This window comes from Petaurus breviceps, unplaced genomic scaffold, assembly GCF_028583685.1.
Source record: "Petaurus breviceps papuanus isolate PSGF00001 unplaced genomic scaffold, PetGlider_PUasm1.0 91133, whole genome shotgun sequence".
NCBI lineage: Eukaryota > Metazoa > Chordata > Mammalia > Diprotodontia > Petauridae > Petaurus > Petaurus breviceps.
Window position 1 is genome coordinate 37,996,265 of NW_027187419.1, and position 16,623 is coordinate 38,012,887.

General features: G+C 41.7%; 1 protein-coding gene across 6 annotated transcripts in view; it reads left to right on the forward strand.

The window, feature by feature from the left end:
* The window catches only part of PKNOX2 (PBX/knotted 1 homeobox 2), a 356,188-nt gene that overhangs the window by 258,666 nt on the left and 80,899 nt on the right, over positions 1–16,623 (forward strand). For all 6 annotated transcript variants that reach the window (XM_069080546.1, XM_069080551.1, XM_069080549.1 and 3 more), the window contains one exon: positions 9,882–10,021. In XM_069080546.1, the coding sequence (XP_068936647.1) occupies positions 9,882–10,021 (140 nt within the window). The remainder of the gene's footprint in view (positions 1–9,881; positions 10,022–16,623) is intronic.

Sequence of the window (16,623 nt, forward strand, 5' to 3'; positions counted from 1 at the left end):
AGGATTCATCAATCAATTGGGGAAAAGTGGAACAAGTTATAGTATAGGAAGGTGATTGAATACTCTTTTGCTGTAAAAAAATGATGAAGGGAAAGGCTTCAGAAAAACCTGGGAAGACTTGAAATGATGCAAAATGAAATGAGCAGAACCAGGGGAGCAATTTCTACAATAACAATCATATTGTAGAGAAAAACAAGTTTGAAAGATTTAGGAACTTTGATCAATACAATGACCAACCACAAATTCAAAGCACTCATGATGAAACATGCTTCACCTCTATCTCCATATTTTCTTTTTTACCCTTTCTTTTTTTTGGGGTGAGGGAGGAGAGACCCACACATGGAATTTGATTCACAATATATATTTGTAATGGGTTTTTTTTTCTTACCTTATCAACAAGTGAGTGAGAGGAGGAGGGAAGGGAAGAATTTAGAACTGAAAATAATATAAAATTGAATTTTTCAAAAATTGGCCATACAGCATCTGCCTAAAGACATCTATTGATAAGGGAACCCAGTACTTCTCAAGACAACACAATCCACTTTTTTTTTTTTTTTAAGCAATTGGGGTTAAGTAACTTGCCCAAGGTTACACGGCCAGGTGTTTCTGGGTGGATGTTAAGTATCTGAGGCCAGAACCAATCCCCTGTCCTCCCGACTCCATGGCTGGCGCTCTTACTCACTGCACCACCTAGCCGCCCCTACACAACACAATCCACTTTTAGACAGCTCTAATTTTTAGAAAACTTTTCTTTACATCCAGCCTAAATCTGCTTCTCTGCAGCCAATATCCATGGTTTCTAGTTCTGCTGTCAGGGGCCAAGGAGAACAAGTCTAATCCCTCTTTCACATGATATGTTTTCAAACATAGCAAGACCCCTAATCACATCCCACTTTGTATTACTTTTTTTCAATGTAATATCACCAATTCCTTGGATTATTCCTTGTATTCATGATATCTAGTCCTCTCACTGTCCTGGTTATTCTTCATGGAATACAAATCCATCAGCATCTTTCTCCCCTTTGCTCCATCTTCAGTTTCCTACAGTGTAGTCAGGGGCCCCACATTTGAAACACCTGGCCTCTATCCCTGAGAAAGGACATCCTGCTGACTACCAGCTGTCCCATGAAAATCTGCTTAAAGGCCTCAGCCTTCCACCAGGTCCTTGAAATTCCCTCTGGCTGCCAGGAAACCTGGTCTCTATGCCTAGTTCACCCAACAATTGTGAAGGTTGCTCATAAGCCTGAACCTAGGATGTGTTGGCTACTTCTAACACAATACTAGACCTGCAAAGTTATATTCATCAGATGTTCAGAAAAAGCAGAGCTTTGAGCTTTCACCACTGGTGTGAGAACTTCTATGTTCCCCAAAGTTACCTGGACCCCTAGAGTTCCAGTTCCCCATGTGACTTAATATCATTAGGAGCAGACAGGACTCTGACATTCACCTTAACTTACTGTGGTGACCTCCATAGTGTGGGGGTAACAACTATTTACTAGAATAGACCAGCAGTGGTATTTTAAAGCCCTAGAGACCCAGAAAAGCTCCCTTTCACCATAAGGCTTTTGTGCAAGCAATACTGGGGAATCCTAGAATATCAAACAATTTGGCCAAAGAAGTCTGTCTCTTCTCTCCTCTCCATCCCAAATAACATGGTGACTGCAGGGACCTAGGGAATAATGACCCACCAAGGAGTAAGTCCTGATTATAGAACCTGCTTACCTCACTTTCTTTAGACAACCCTTTAGGCAGAAAGGAGGTACTTCAGGTCTTTCAGAACAGAAATTTGTTTAGTGTTAGGCCCACCTGTGGGGTTGCAGGAATTAATGACAACTCACACTTATATAATTTACAAGTGCTTTCCTCACACGCCTGTGTATCATTGTCCCTGTTTTACAGATTAGGAAATGAAGGCTCACAAAGGTGAATTTACCAGACCAAGGCCACATAGATAGAAAATGTCTAAGTGGAAAGAACATGAACTTGGAATCAGAAGACATAATTCATTAACAGGTTCTGCCACTTACTATTTGTGTATGATCTTCAGCAAATCATTTCCCATTTCTGAGTTTTAATTTCTACCTCTGCAAAAACGAAGGCCTAAATCCAGGCTTCTTAACTTGGGGTCTATGAACTTGTTTTTGAAAATATTTTTATAACTATATTTCACTATAATAGGTTTCCTTTACAATCCTATGCATTTTATGCATTTAAAAATATTCTAGAAAAGGGTCCATAGGTGTTGTCAGATTGCCAAAGGAATCCATGACAAGTCAGGTCAGCATGAATTTATTAATGTCCTACTATGTGCAAAGCCCTGTACTAAACACTAGGAATACTAATGCAAAAAACTAACAGCCCCTATTCTTGAGGAGCTCTAATAGAATCTTAAACATATAAACAGCTATGTATAAATAAGGTGTGTGTGTGTGTGTGTGTGTGTGTGTGTGTGTGTGTGTATTTAGCTGAGTCTTAGGCAGAGATAAGGAGGAAGAACATTATAGACCTGGAAGACAGCTGGTAAAATCATTCAGAGTTAGGAGATGGAGTTTTTTTTCTTCCAGGAAGAGCAAGAATGCCCTTGTCTTTGTCTTTCTAACTAGATCACAGAGTACATGGAGGAGAATAAAGTGTGAAAGGATTGGAAAGGTAGCAGGAGCCAGGTTATGAAGGGCTTTGCAAGGCAAACCTAAGGTTTTCTATTTGATCCTGGAGGTAATAGGTAACCACTGGAGTTTACTGAATAAAGGGGATGATATATATGGTCAGATCTGCTCTTTAGCAAGACCAATTTGACAGCTGTGAATGGAAGATGGTTGAAATGGGGAGAGACTTGAGGCAGGGAGACGAATCAGCAGGCTATTGCCATAGTCCAGGTATAAGGTGATGAGGACCTGGACCAAATGTTGGAGGAGAGAAGGGGGTGTTTGTTAGGAAAGCGGAAGTCATAGGACTTGGCCACTGATTGGACATGGAATGGTGGAAAAGAAGCATTGAGATAACAGCTAGGTTGTGAACCTGTGTGTCCTTCTCCCAAGTAACTTGTCGTCTAGTAACTTGTCATCTAATGGAAAAAGCAACACGCAAATACTATGTACAAATAAGACAAATGCAAGATCAATTAGAGATAATTATCAGAGACCATCATCAATAGAGACTGTGAAAGGCTTCTTGCAGAAGGTGAGCGTTCATCGGGGACTTGAGAAGCTGGAGGTAGAGATGAAGATGGAGGACATTCCAGACATAGGAACAACCTGTGAACATTCATAAAACCAGGAGATGGGGTGTCTTGTGGCAGCTCTCCAAAGGTCCCTTATGGCAACAAATCCTCTGTGAATATGGCCTGAGGACTTTAGCCCAGACTTGGGACTAGCCCAGTGCTGTTTCCACTATACCATGATGGCCTGTCTCTTGATGAAGTAAGGTCATACTACAGATTATTATTAGAGACCCACAAACCTGGACCTTCAGGAAAACAGGCAGAGGACCAAAATGAAATGGAATGGATTTCTCCCTTACCTTTCAGTTCCCTTTCTGGTGATTTTTTTGTTCCTTGGGTATTTCTAATGCAGCTCTGTTTGGGCAGATGAACAACATTTTAAGACATTCGTATGCAATTTATACTCTTCAAAGTGCTTTGTGTTCATATTCTCATTTGATCCCCGAAGTCTACATTTGAGATAAGCATTTCTGTTTTATTAGTATTCTCATTGTACAGGTGAGAGGCTCAGGCAGTTAAGTAACTTGTCTAAGATCATACAGTGGAAGAGTTGGGACCTTAGGCTTCTGACGTTAGAGGACCAGGCAAGTCAATTAACCTTCCTGGGGTTCAGGGCGGCTAGGTGGTAAAGTGGATAGAATACTGGGCCTGGAGAAGAAGACTCATCTTCCTGAGTTCAAATCCAGCCTTAGACACTTAGTAGCTATGTGACCCTGAACAAGTCAGTTAACCCTCTTTGCCTCTGTTTTATCATGTGAAAATGAGCTGGAGTAGGAGATGGTAAGTCACTCTAATATCTTTCCCAAGAAAACCCCAAATACAGTCACAAAGAGTTGGACAGCACTGAATTACAGTAAAATAAAGAGGTTGTGCTTAGTTTTCTCATCTGTAAAGTGATGATACTACCTATGTAACATGTGTACTACCTATGTAACATAGTGAGTTTCAACTGAAATAATAGATTTATTGTGCTTTGTACTGATAAAGCATTTTGTAAACATGGATTTTATCTGTGATTTACCTGTTTTGTGGATTATTGGTAGCAAATGTCTAATTCCTGTGCTGTACAATATACCTGCATCTTTAGCTATTCCTTCCCTTCCCAACTCCATTCCCATCCACAGAGGGGGGAGGGTTAAGGGAGACCTCATCAGAGACCTGTTTAGCTGGGTCTCTGAGAAGCCAGACTGGCCCCACAAGAAAAAAAATGCCCAAACATCACAGGAAAGGGAATATCCAGAGAGGCTCAGAACTGCCAGCTGCTTGCATTTATACCTCTTGGTCAGTGATTTCATTGGCGCAGATGCTCCCTGGTAAGTTCTCCACATCTTAGTAGGTCGTCTTCATTCAGTGTTCTGGCCAAAAAATCCCTGTCACTGGTAGCCTCTTCTGCTGATGAGCCTCTCTCTGAAGTGAGCGAGGCTGTTTCTCACAAGCAGTCGGCTTAGGGACTGCTGGGGAAGCTCCATTATGCTAGCACTGCCGGAAGGAGAGCTCCAGAAACCCAGGGTCCTCCTCATACTAAGGATGCTTGTCTTGGAGGCACCAAAGCATTGGCCCAAATCAAAAAGAGTGAAGATGGCAAAGAAGGAATAACTGTGTGACATAATCCAAAACTCAACAAAAGTGACTTTGGTATCCTCAAGGGGCAGGTAGTGAGAAGCAGTAGGATATACTGTGCTAGAAAGAACACTGGACCTGGAGTCTGGAGACCTGAGTTCAAATCCTTATCCTTTCTGAGTAAGCCACACCATGTCACCTCCCCAAGTCTCAGTTTGTTCATCAGCAAAATGGGGATACTCCCTGCCTACAAGATTATTGTGAGGCACAATCGGTAAACTCTAAAGGGGGACAGAAATGTCAATATTGCTATCTTTATCTGCTCCATCCTCTCCCAAATAATTGGGAGCTGACTGAAAAATGCAGGCTGACTAAAGAGGGCAGCTGAAGCTAACTTCATACTCGGGAACCTATGTCAGTTTCTTTGAGCTTTTTTTAAAGTCTTTGAGCTCCTCCCTGGCACTGGTAAGAAGGCAGAGCAAGCCAGCTTCCCTCCTTTCATTCATCAGTGACCAGTGTCTTCCTGAACCAGGCACCTTTTTAGGAAAGGCTTTTTCTCAAGCCATCTGTGCCTCCTTGGGATGTGGGCGGAGCACTTGTTCTTCAGATTTGACACTGTCCCCTGGTGTTAGGGAATTCTTTTTCTTGAGGGACCAATTTGGCTTTCTTTTTTTAAAGCAGAACTCTAGATTGAAGGGGTACCCTGCCCCCACCATCCATGAAGTCTCCAGTCATACACTGACGCCTCAGTAATTCTACCTCATTGTGTAATCGACTTGGACTGGGGAAAAGGCAACCAGAGCCAGCAGGATCTCCAGGCAGCACAGCACTGCATTGGGGGAAGCAAAGGGATATGTACCAGATTCTGAGAGGTCTGTGTCCTGTGCAAAAATCATGAACCTTCTCTTCAACTTTCAGCTCAGTCAGTCCAGGGAGATCTATTTAATGCACTTATTTGCACCTAGATATTAATGATTTTGGTTATATTTACCCCTTATCAGAAAAGAGAGGGCAATACTTAAAACCATGAAAATAATGGGGGTGGTGGTAAAAAAGCTTCAAAGAAGGCTTTTATATCTCCTTTCAGCTCTAGATTTAAGGTCTTAAGTGATTCACTATCCCAAGCTTTGAGATGGAAAGGGAAGGTGGGGGGGGGGGGGGGGGGAAGAGAAGAGAGAAACAAAAAGACAGACTGAGAACAGCGATGGCTGGTGGCTCAGACTGTTTTCTGGAGGCCATCCCATCCTGAAAAAGGACAACTTTTAAGGTTCCTTCCTTCTCCTCTTCCCCCATCCTCTCAAAGAGACATTGACCCATAAATCCAAGCAAAATTTCTAGAAGGAAACAGTGCACTTCAGGACTCAACTGTTTGGACAGTTGCCAAAAGCCTAGAACTCTGGCCAAATTGAACCTCAGTGCCCGGAGGGTCTGTGAAGGTGGGAGGATCCCTAATACTAAGTAGTAAACTGGGACAGGAAGCTCTCCACACCCTATAGAGAGGAAAAAGAGGCAGGAAAAGGAGGAAAGGAGGAAGGAAAATTAAGATGGAATCACTGGCTCCTGCCCTACCCCCACTGTGACTTTTTGAGGGCTTCTTCTATCACTCCCCTCCTCCCAAGCCTTAATTCTTTCCCCACCCCACCCCCCTTCTCCTCCACCCCCAGCCTTTCACCCCCAGGCCCTGCTGACAGCTGCAGGTCATTCTCTCTGTCTTTGAGCTCCAGCTGTTGGGAAATGGAGGTTTCTGGCTATAAAAGGAAATCTATTTAGAGATAAACACTCACTCCCCAAACCCCAAGGAAATGCAGAGTTTGCCGAATTGGCCCCCAGGAGTTTTATAAATTTGAGTCATCACCCTCGCCTAACTCTGTTCTCAGCCTTCCTCCCTCTCTAGTTATTAGGATAACTACCTTTCTGCTGTTGCCTATTGGGATGCAGTAAAGTGACCAGCTTTCATTTACATTTTATTCCAAGTTTTCCTTTTTAATCCCTGATCTGGACCTCCAGATCCTGAGGGGAAGTATGGGTGAAAGAGGAACCCAATTCTTGATCAACCTGATAGATCACTCTCAGTAACCTTCAAGGTCGCTGGAGAAGGGGCTAAAAACCACTCCTGCTGGGATGGCTTAAAAGGAGTTACTTGCCCAATTTGAATTTCATATTAAGGAGGCCTGTAGAAACCAGAATCCTTTACTTTGTGAAAACTGTAGTACTCATTGCTGAAATCCTGAACTTGCGCATAATTCAACTCTTAGAAATCAAATCATACTTTAAGTGGTGTTTACTTCCATAAAGCAAAGATTTCTTGCTTGAGAAAATCGAATCATTCCTTTTTCTCTCAGATACCCCCTCCTCACCCCCATTTCTGTTTTGTGAACTAGGAGTTTTACACTTTGGATTTTCTTAAGGTAGGTTATGCCTACAGTTGTTTGCCCCACTCTCTTGGGACACATCACTGTCAGGTGGTACAAATGAGTCTAGGCCAGTGGTTAATAAAAACCGAGGTAATTGGCTTTATTCCCCTGCTGGGGAAAGATTGGCTTGTTTCCTTAAAGTTTTGTGTTTTGTTTTTTTCTTTTTTCCTATGCTACATTCAGTCTTAGCCACTGAACCTTGGGCTTTCCTCTCCACATGTGGGACTGGCTATCCCACTGTCTGTTGTATTTGTGAGGGGTGACCAGGTAGTAAAACTAATACAGGAGTAATAACCAGAGGAGGGTGGGCACCTCTTGTCAGCCCTCTTGGGTTCCCTCTTCAGTTCTAGTTTGCCTAATCCCATGAGTTTTTCTTGCTTGGAGGCCATGTTTTTCCCAGCAGTAGAGACCGTGGGAAGAACTTGAATTTGTCTTTATTGCTGGGCTTCTCGCTTGAGTCTAATCAGCTTTGGGAGGAACTGACCAGTTCGATCTGCCATTGCCCAGCAGGATTTGTGCTGACCCTTCTACTCTTGATTCCAAAATGTTAGGGCTAGATAGGTGTTTTTTGAACATGCCCAGTCAAGGTGGTAGGAGCTGGTTATGAGTTCTCAGTGTTTGAGGGATAATAGTGCCCGATGCACAGTAAAAAGCTATGCAGATTTCCTAACCTACAGTGATGATGATATCTGTGTCACCATCTTTTCTCTAGTAAAAATGATGGATGTATCCAATCAGCCAAAGCAGTGTTTTTCCTTCTATCTCTGTGTATAATATTGCTTGTGATAGAGGATGACATAGTGGACAAATTCCTTTTATATTCTCATCCCTCATCAGTCTTCTCTGCACTAGAAATGGTGTGTTTGGGCTCATCTGAATATATACTTCAACTTCCAAGTGAAGGCAAGCACCAGACCACATGATTTCTTAAAGTATATTTTCTGAAATTTAGGATCTGTGGTATTTTTAGTAGTTAACATTTATATACTTTTTTTAAGGCTGGCAGAGCACTTTACATGAATTATCTTATTTGATTTAATACTCAAAACAATCATGATTTTTCTATTATCCCTATGTTACAGATGAGGAAACCGAGGCTAAGTTCACCAGGAATTTTATTTTATTTTTAATTTTATATATATTGGGGGGGGGGGCAGAGCAATTGAGGTTAAGTGACTTGCCCAAGATCATACTTCTAGTAAGTGTAAAGTGTCTGAGGTCAGATTTGAACTCCTGATTCCAGGGCCAGTGGGTGCTCTATTTACTGCATCACCTAGCTGCCCCTAGAAGGAATTTTAAAGGTCATCTAGTCCAACCCTCTCATTTTACAAATGAAAAGACTGAGATTCAGTTGAGATAAAGTGACTTACCTAAAGACACTGCTGGTCTGTCTCTCCTTAGGATTTGAACCCAGATCTTTCTGGCTTTAAGTACAGTACCCTATTCACTATGCCACCGAGCTATCTCACCAAGAGCTATGATTCTTGGCAGTTGCCCTGACATGCATACTCAGAGGGAGCATTTCTATAGAAAGTGTGCTAAAGTAACATGAAGAAAAGCACAAAGCATTGGCATGTACTGGTTATATGACTATTTTAAAAAATAGTATTTTCCAATAAGACCTACTTCTCTTCAAATGACTATATGAATTCTTCTTGCAGTTGTAGAATCGTTTAGGGGCAATTAAAACCATTGGAACTCTTAACTCCGACTTGAAGCAAACAATAAATAAACCCCTACTCAAATGGGAACTACTTCAGCTTTGTTTCCTTGGTTTTCAAAGTGATTATAAGCTATATAAGCTAAGGTCTTAAGACCTAAATGTCTCACAAGTGCCTTTTAAAAAAACAAAACAAAGTGGGACAAAGCTCTAAAATTTGCAAAAACTCTTTGCATATATTAGCTCATTTCTGCCTGGTAACAACCCTGGGATATAGACACTATTATCGATATTTTACAGATGAGGGAATGAGCTGAGGAAGGTTCAGTGATTTGCTCCTTCAGGGTCACAGATCTTCTAAGTGTCAGAGCTAGGCATTTCTGGCTCCACATCTAGCTAGAACTCATTCTTTCATACACCTATTGCCTCTCTGTCTTTCAAAAAAGTTGATTGCTTTATTCTAGTTAGCTTTATTTAGAAGTAACTTTAGTTCAAGTTACAAATCACCATTTTTCAAACTGTATTGCTGCTTCAGTCAGTTGTGATTAAGTCTAAATAATTCTCTAGTACCTGAATAGGACCTATTTGTCTATTCAAAAGTAGACCTACTTTGCTGAAAATGGATAGGTTCCAATGATGATGATAACAATAATTCATTTATATAGCACTTTAATATTTATAAAATTCTTTGCTCCCAACAGCTTGGTAAGGTAGATAAGATAAGTTTTATATGCCCATTTTATGGATGGGAACTGAGGCTTAAGTGACTCGCCCAAGGACTCTCAACTAGAAAGTGTCAGAATTGGGATTTTTAAGCCAATTATCCTGAGTACAAACCCAGTGCTTTTCCCACTATGCTGTAAATTAAACCATTTACATGTATATTATTTTGCTCTTAACCTATTTCATGTTCCTATATATCATCTCCTTTTTATAGATCAGGATGAACACACTCCCTCCAGAGTTTCCAGTTATGTTAAGCTTGTTAACTTCCTTTCCTCTTTCTCTGCCATTCTTTTCTCTGTAGATGACGGCGACCGCCCAACCACCCACCAAGGCTCAGGCCGTCCATATCTCAGCACCTTCAGCTGCTGCCAGCACCCCAGTTCCCAGTGCCCCCATCGACCCCCAGGCTCAGCTGGAGGCTGACAAGCGAGCTGTATATAGGTAAGAGACACTGCAATTCCTTGATCTTCCACGGATCCAGCATTATTAGGTCTACCCCCAATCCTCAGAGACAGGGATGGTGGCCATTGCAGGGAGGGACAAGGACTATGTTTTCTTTCCACCTTCTTTAGATATACAGAATTCCTGGGTTAGTTGACTTTCTAAAGATCATCTACTTTATCCCTCTATATCACTAGTCAGGAGTTTCTCAAATCCTACTCATTAGATTAACTTTTAAGAGGTGAAGCAACTAGAGCTTCACTTGGTCTCAGTTCCAGTGTTTGACATTAACCTTTAGGAAAATTTTTCCTGATACCTATCCTACCTGTGTACTATCCTATCTAATTCTTTGTTCTAAAACAACATGGAGATGGAGAATAGCTGTTTTTCCATCTTTCTCAACTCTTAGAAGATTTGAAGGTTTGGGATGTCCTTCAGAGAGGGGGAAGAATGGATCAAAGGTGATTCAAACCATTATCCCCTAAGGCACTTCAACCTGGGGTTGACTTGCATGCCCCAGGAGGCTTTTATTAAGAAGGTTGGGGATCAGGAGTGGCTAGGTGGCACAGTGAATAAAGCACTGGCCCTGTAGTCAGGAGGACCTGAGTTCAAATCCAGCTTCAGACACTTAACACTTAACTAGCCGTGTGACCTTGGGCAAGTTACAACCCCAATTGCCCTGCCTTCACCCCTCCAAAAAGCAAAAAAAACAAAAAAAATGGAAGAATAATGTTCTATGCAATATCCCTCCAGCAGGAATCCTCTTTCAACCCCACCATCCACCATTGCTCATTGGGCAATTCAGTTCTAATCAATTCACATTGTATCCCAGAACTTGGCACAGTGCTTGGCACATAAGAGCTCAGTGTCCTTCCTTCCTTTCTTCCTTCCTTCCTTCCTTCCTTCCTTCCTTCCTTCCTTCCTTCCTTCCTTCCTTTCCCCCCCAATGCGTAGGACATATGTTAAATCATCTCAGCAAACTGATTACTTATAGCCTAACATTTGAACTTCAGGTGGCAAGGCTTCTCAGGATTGGCTGTCTCCCACTGTTACATAACCAGGGAGACAAAGCTCTTCGACTACCCCTCCTATCTTCTTATCCTTTTTCTGTTCCCCACCCCTAACCCCTACCTCCATGACTAGAGAAAGTACAGGCTCTTCCAGAGGCCAGTGCATATTTTAGAAAAGACAATGATAAACTGGAGTCCACCTTCAGGAGGAAGGATTGGGATGGTGGAAGAACTGGAGACCATGCTATATGAGAAACAATTGGAGGGAACTGGGAATATTAAGTGTGAAGAAGAAAAGATTTGGAGAAAGATAGGGTAGCTATCTTCAAGCAACTGCATCTGCTGTCATTTGGTAGCAAGATTAGATGTATTTTGCTTAACCCAGAAGCCAAAACCAGGAATCATGGGTGGAAAATACAAAGAGCCACTTTTCCAGCTCAATATAATGAGAAAATATGCTCATAATTAGAACCCATTCCAAAAATGGAATGGGCCAGCTACAGAAATGATGAAGTTCCCCTTCCCATTACTGGAGGTCTTTAGGAAGAACATGAATGGTTCCTTGTTGGGAATGTTATATTCCAGTAAGCTGGATGAGATAGCATCCAACACTGAGATTCTCGGTTTCTAGGGAATACCCTGTGGGAGCCTTAGACCCGATGGTGGTACTTTCCATCTCCTGGCATAGACTCCCATTGAATGTCAGCACTGTATCCTAGAACATAAACTCCTAGAGAATAAAGAATGCTTTCATTTTTGGAACATCACTAGGTTGTAGAGAGTATCGCTAGTATCCAGCATGGCACCTGACATATAGTAAGTGCTTAAGGTAATGCTTATAACTACATGGAAACAAAATCAGGAAGGGCTCTGTGGAAGCAAGCAGCTGCACCTAAGTCACCACTGTCCATTTTGTCTTGCCTCTGGCTTCCTGCCACAGTTAACCCAGAAGGCTCTCTCTCAACTCATCCCTGCTTCTATTAAAACTTGACTTGTCTTTCAGCAGCCATCGAGTGGGACTGATGGGAAGGTTTAGCTGGGAGTGCAGTCCGGCACTCCTGTAAGGTCTAGGAGCTCAGGGTAATTTTAATTAGATTTGCCTGCCTCCAGGAAGCGTGACTGCTTCAAACCACATTGGGGAGTCAGCATTTCATGTCAATAAATGTAACAAGACCTTTTCAATTCATATTAGTGCCTGGGCACTGGCTTTTGTGCCTCTCTCCATACATAGCCCAGAGCCCCAGATGAAGAAAAGTCAGCCGAGCCTTCGTGCTGGCATCTGCCTATCCCCCTTCCCCCTCTTTCTGGCTCTGTGAGGGAGTGAGGCAGGAGGAGGAGGAGGAGTGCTGACAAAAGTGGGTGGATATGTGCATGTATATACAGCATATGTGTGGTAGCAGGAAGGTTTTATTTGGGTATCAAAATGGAATGAATTGCTTCCCCTCTGACAGAGAAACTGGAGGAGGTGCAGATTGGAGGTGGGGGTGGGGAGGGGAGGAAAAGCAGGGGCCTCCTTTAATTGGATCATACCAGAGCATCATCGAGGCTAATCAGCAAGGCAACACAAGGAGCTCCCCAGCTCAGATTAATGATTGCAATATAATCTGAGCGGATCTGATGATTGGATGCACATCGAGGCTAATTGCATTTATAGGCCCCCAAGTGAGATAGAGGGGTGGCCTGAGGAGAGGAAGCCCAGCAGGGTGGGTTGCTACAGGTTTGGACCTAGCTGAGGAGCCCCCTCTACTTCCCTCCCTCAAACACTACACCTTAGGGTTTTTCCCAAACAGGTGAAAACACACAGCATGGCCTGCCCATTCTTCCTCTTACATTGCAGTAATGGGTAATGTTGATCCAGTGCCCAGAGCATGTCAAGCGCTAGCTGGCACATACAAATTAGATTGCTGGCTGCTTGGTGAGGGGGCAAAGAAGGTGAGGTTAATCCGGCTTCCTCTCTTCTCTCGCTTCCAGTCTCCTTTCCCCCTTTGAAGTGTGTAGGTTCCCATGGAAACTGTGATTTCCTGGGGAGGAGCTGAGTGGCAAAGAGCTGGGCATGACCAGGTGTTGGGGCTAGTGAGAAGGAGGCTGACTCTCCAGAGAATTTATCTCCTAAGCCCCAACTTCTCCCCTAAGGCCTGACCACGGGATCATTAAAGTTAACACAGTGCTTTGAGAACCCTGGGGATGGTCCACTATAGGACCCTATTTTTGATGAATGAATGCTAGCTAGATCTCGTCTGAGAGCCAGCAAGAAGAGTGAGGAAATATAGACTTAAACACCTATTTAGCTTCTCTGCTGAAAGCTACTGGATAAAGGCCACAGGGCCAGGTATCTAGGGTAGGGTGACTGCCAGAATTGGCAAGACAACTTCCCACAGTGCCAGGTATAGACAAACCCCAGAGAGTTGACTTCCCCTGCTTTTCACTGATGGTAATTTCATCCTATCATTACACAAAGGAATAGGTATTGTCTTCTTCCAGTGACCCTGACCTTGGTACTGTAGCCTTTCTCCAATTTTTTTTTCTTTCCTTCTTCCCCTCATCATGTCTTCAGCACAACACACAGCCACTTAGGATTTAAAAATCATCTGTGTACAAGTTACAGGTTTTATTACTGAAACTAGCTTTAACCAACTCCTGGGTGCAGCTTGTTGGCTTAGTGAATAGAGGCTCAGGAAGACTCAAATTCAAGCCAGCCAAGACACTTATTAACTGTGTTACCCTGAGCAAGTCACTTAACTTCCATTTGCCTCAGTTTCCTCAACTGTATAATAAGGATAATAATAGCATCAGTCTTCCAGGATTGTTGTGAGAATCAAATGAAATAATATGTGTCCCTGATACATATAATGTGCTTAATAAATGCTTCCTTTCAGGCTTCATTGCAAGTGTGAGAAGTTTACTTTTAGCCATGTTCCTCCTAGAAATTAGCTTTTCCTTGTTGCCCCCAATCATGGTTCCAAGTAGAAGCACTAAATCTACTTGTACTCCCAAATTACTGGTTCTGTCCTCCCCTGGATTTCACCTTGCCCCCCTTAAGTCAAGTTTTTTATGGCATTTTCTGTCAGCTAGAACAAGTCCCTAAGTGACCCCATTGCTTTCAAGCCTTTTGTAGTTGATTTACCCCTCCTTGCTGCCTTAGCAGCCTAAAACTTACACTGAATCATAATGCTATTTTCTCATCACTTTCTCATGCATTCTGAACTTCTTTCTGATCATTGCTTCTGTATTTTCTTATGTCTATCCCCTCAACCAGAATCACATATCCAGGTCTCTAGCATATGCACCCTTAGTCCATATTTAGTTCATTCTAACACTGTTCACACATTTACCTTTCTAAGGTTCTTTTTGCCCCATCCAGACAAGTCCACATATATTTAGGAAAGGAAATTTTCATCATATTAGAACAACCAACCTCCCATCCATTCTTGTTCTTTCTTTTCCTGGAAAAGAATGAAAAGTATAGATTTCCTTTTGGCCACCAGCTAGATGTCTGACTATCCTCAGGTTTGTCCCATTGGAGGGGGAGCCACCCTGAGCCAGGTGGACCCTTCAGAACCCCTAGGCCTTTGACTCATCCCTTCTGTCTGTAGAGTTGGAGGAAGTTATTCACTATAGTATCTATAGGAAATAGCTGATTAATAGCTCCCAGTCTCAGAATAAGGTAAACTGATCCATGTGTGGGATATGATAGGTTTTCATTTATGTTTTAATCAACTGAGGTTAATCAACGGGCAAGAAAAAAAAGCCTAGAGTAATAGATAGTCTTAGATTAAAAGTGCGGAAGACTGAGTTACCTCAGACTAGCTGTATGATCCTGGACCTAGGCCTTTCTGAGCCTCACTTTCCTTATCTGTTATGTGAGGATAATAATGGTCTTTGTCTCAGGATTGTTGGGAGGAACAAATGAGGTAATATATGTGAAGTTCTCTGCAGAGATTTAAGTGTTATTTACATGTGAGTTATTTCTTTGGTGCTTACTAGGTGCTTTGCTCTATGGTAGATGTCCCACCATACTGTCGAGTTTATTTCTAATAGTATTTTTTTTCTAATTGCATGTAAAGACAATTTTTAAGTCATTTTTTTAAAACTTTAAGTTCCAAATTTTCTCCTTTCCCTCAACTCCCCCTTCTGTAAGATGGAAAGGAATTTGATATAGGTTTTACATACATACACACACACATACACATACACAATCATGTAAAACATAGTTCCATATTTATGTTGTGAAAGAAACAGATCAAAAGGAAAAAAAAAAACAAAAAATAGTGTGCTTCAATCTGCATTCAGACTCCATCAGTTCTTTCTCTGCATAAGGATAGCATTTTTCATCATGAGTCCTTTGGAATAGTCTTAGATTATTGTATTGCTGAGAATAGCTAGGTCATTCATAGTTGATTCATAGTGTAGTATGGTTGTTACACATATGTAACATAGTATGGTTGTTACTCTGGTTCCCTTCACTTTGCATCAATTCATGTAAGTCTTTACAGTTTTTTCTGACAAGAAAAAGTGACAAGCCTGCTTGTCACTTCTTATAGGACAATAGTATTCTGTTCCATTCATATGCCACAGCCTGTTCAGCCATGCCCCAATTGATGGACATCCCCTCAATTTCCAATTCTTTTCCATCACAAAAAGAACTGCTACATTTTTTTTACAAATAGTGAGTGTGTTTTGGGGGGTGTCTTTGGGATATAGACCTAGGAGTGGTATTGCTGGATCACAGGGTATGCACAGTTTGATGATCCTTTGGGCGTAGTTCCAAATTGCTCTCCAGAATAGTTGAATCAGTTCACAATTCCAATTGTACTTTAGTGTCCCAGTTTTCCCACATCCCCTCCAACATATATAATTTTCTTTTTCTGTCATATTAGCCAATCTGTTGTGAGGTGGTCCCTCAGAGTTGTTTTAATCTGCATTTTTCTAATTAAATAGTGATTTAGAGCATTTTATTCTTAGGACTATAGGTAGCTTTGATTTCTCAATCTGAAAACTCTATTCATATCCTTTGACCATTTGTCAATTGGGAAATGATTTGTATTCTTATAAATTTGACTCGGTTGTCTATATATTTTAGAAATGTGACATTTATCAGAAATACTTGCTGTAAAAATTGTTTCCTAACCTTTTGCTTTCCTTCTAATTTTGGCTCCATTAGTTTTGTTTGTTTAAACTTTTTTTAATGTAATCAAAATTAGTCATTTTACATCTCATAATGCTCGCTCTCTTGTCTCATTACATATGCTTCTTTTCTCCAAAGATCTGACAGATAAACTCTTCTTTACTCTCCTAATTTGCTTATGGTATCACTTTATGTCTAAGTCATGTACCCATTTTGACCTCATCTTATTATATAATGTAAGATATTGGTCTATACCTAGTTTCTGCCATGCTGTTTTCCAGTTTTACCAATTCGTCAAATAGTTAGTTCTTATCCCATAAGCTGGGGTCAAACATTATTACTATAGTCATTTTATTGCTGCGTCTTGTGAACCTAATCTATTCCACTGAACTACCACTCTACCTCTTAGCTACTGCAAGATAGTTTTGATGATTGCTGCTTTATAATAGAGTTTGAGATCCGGTACT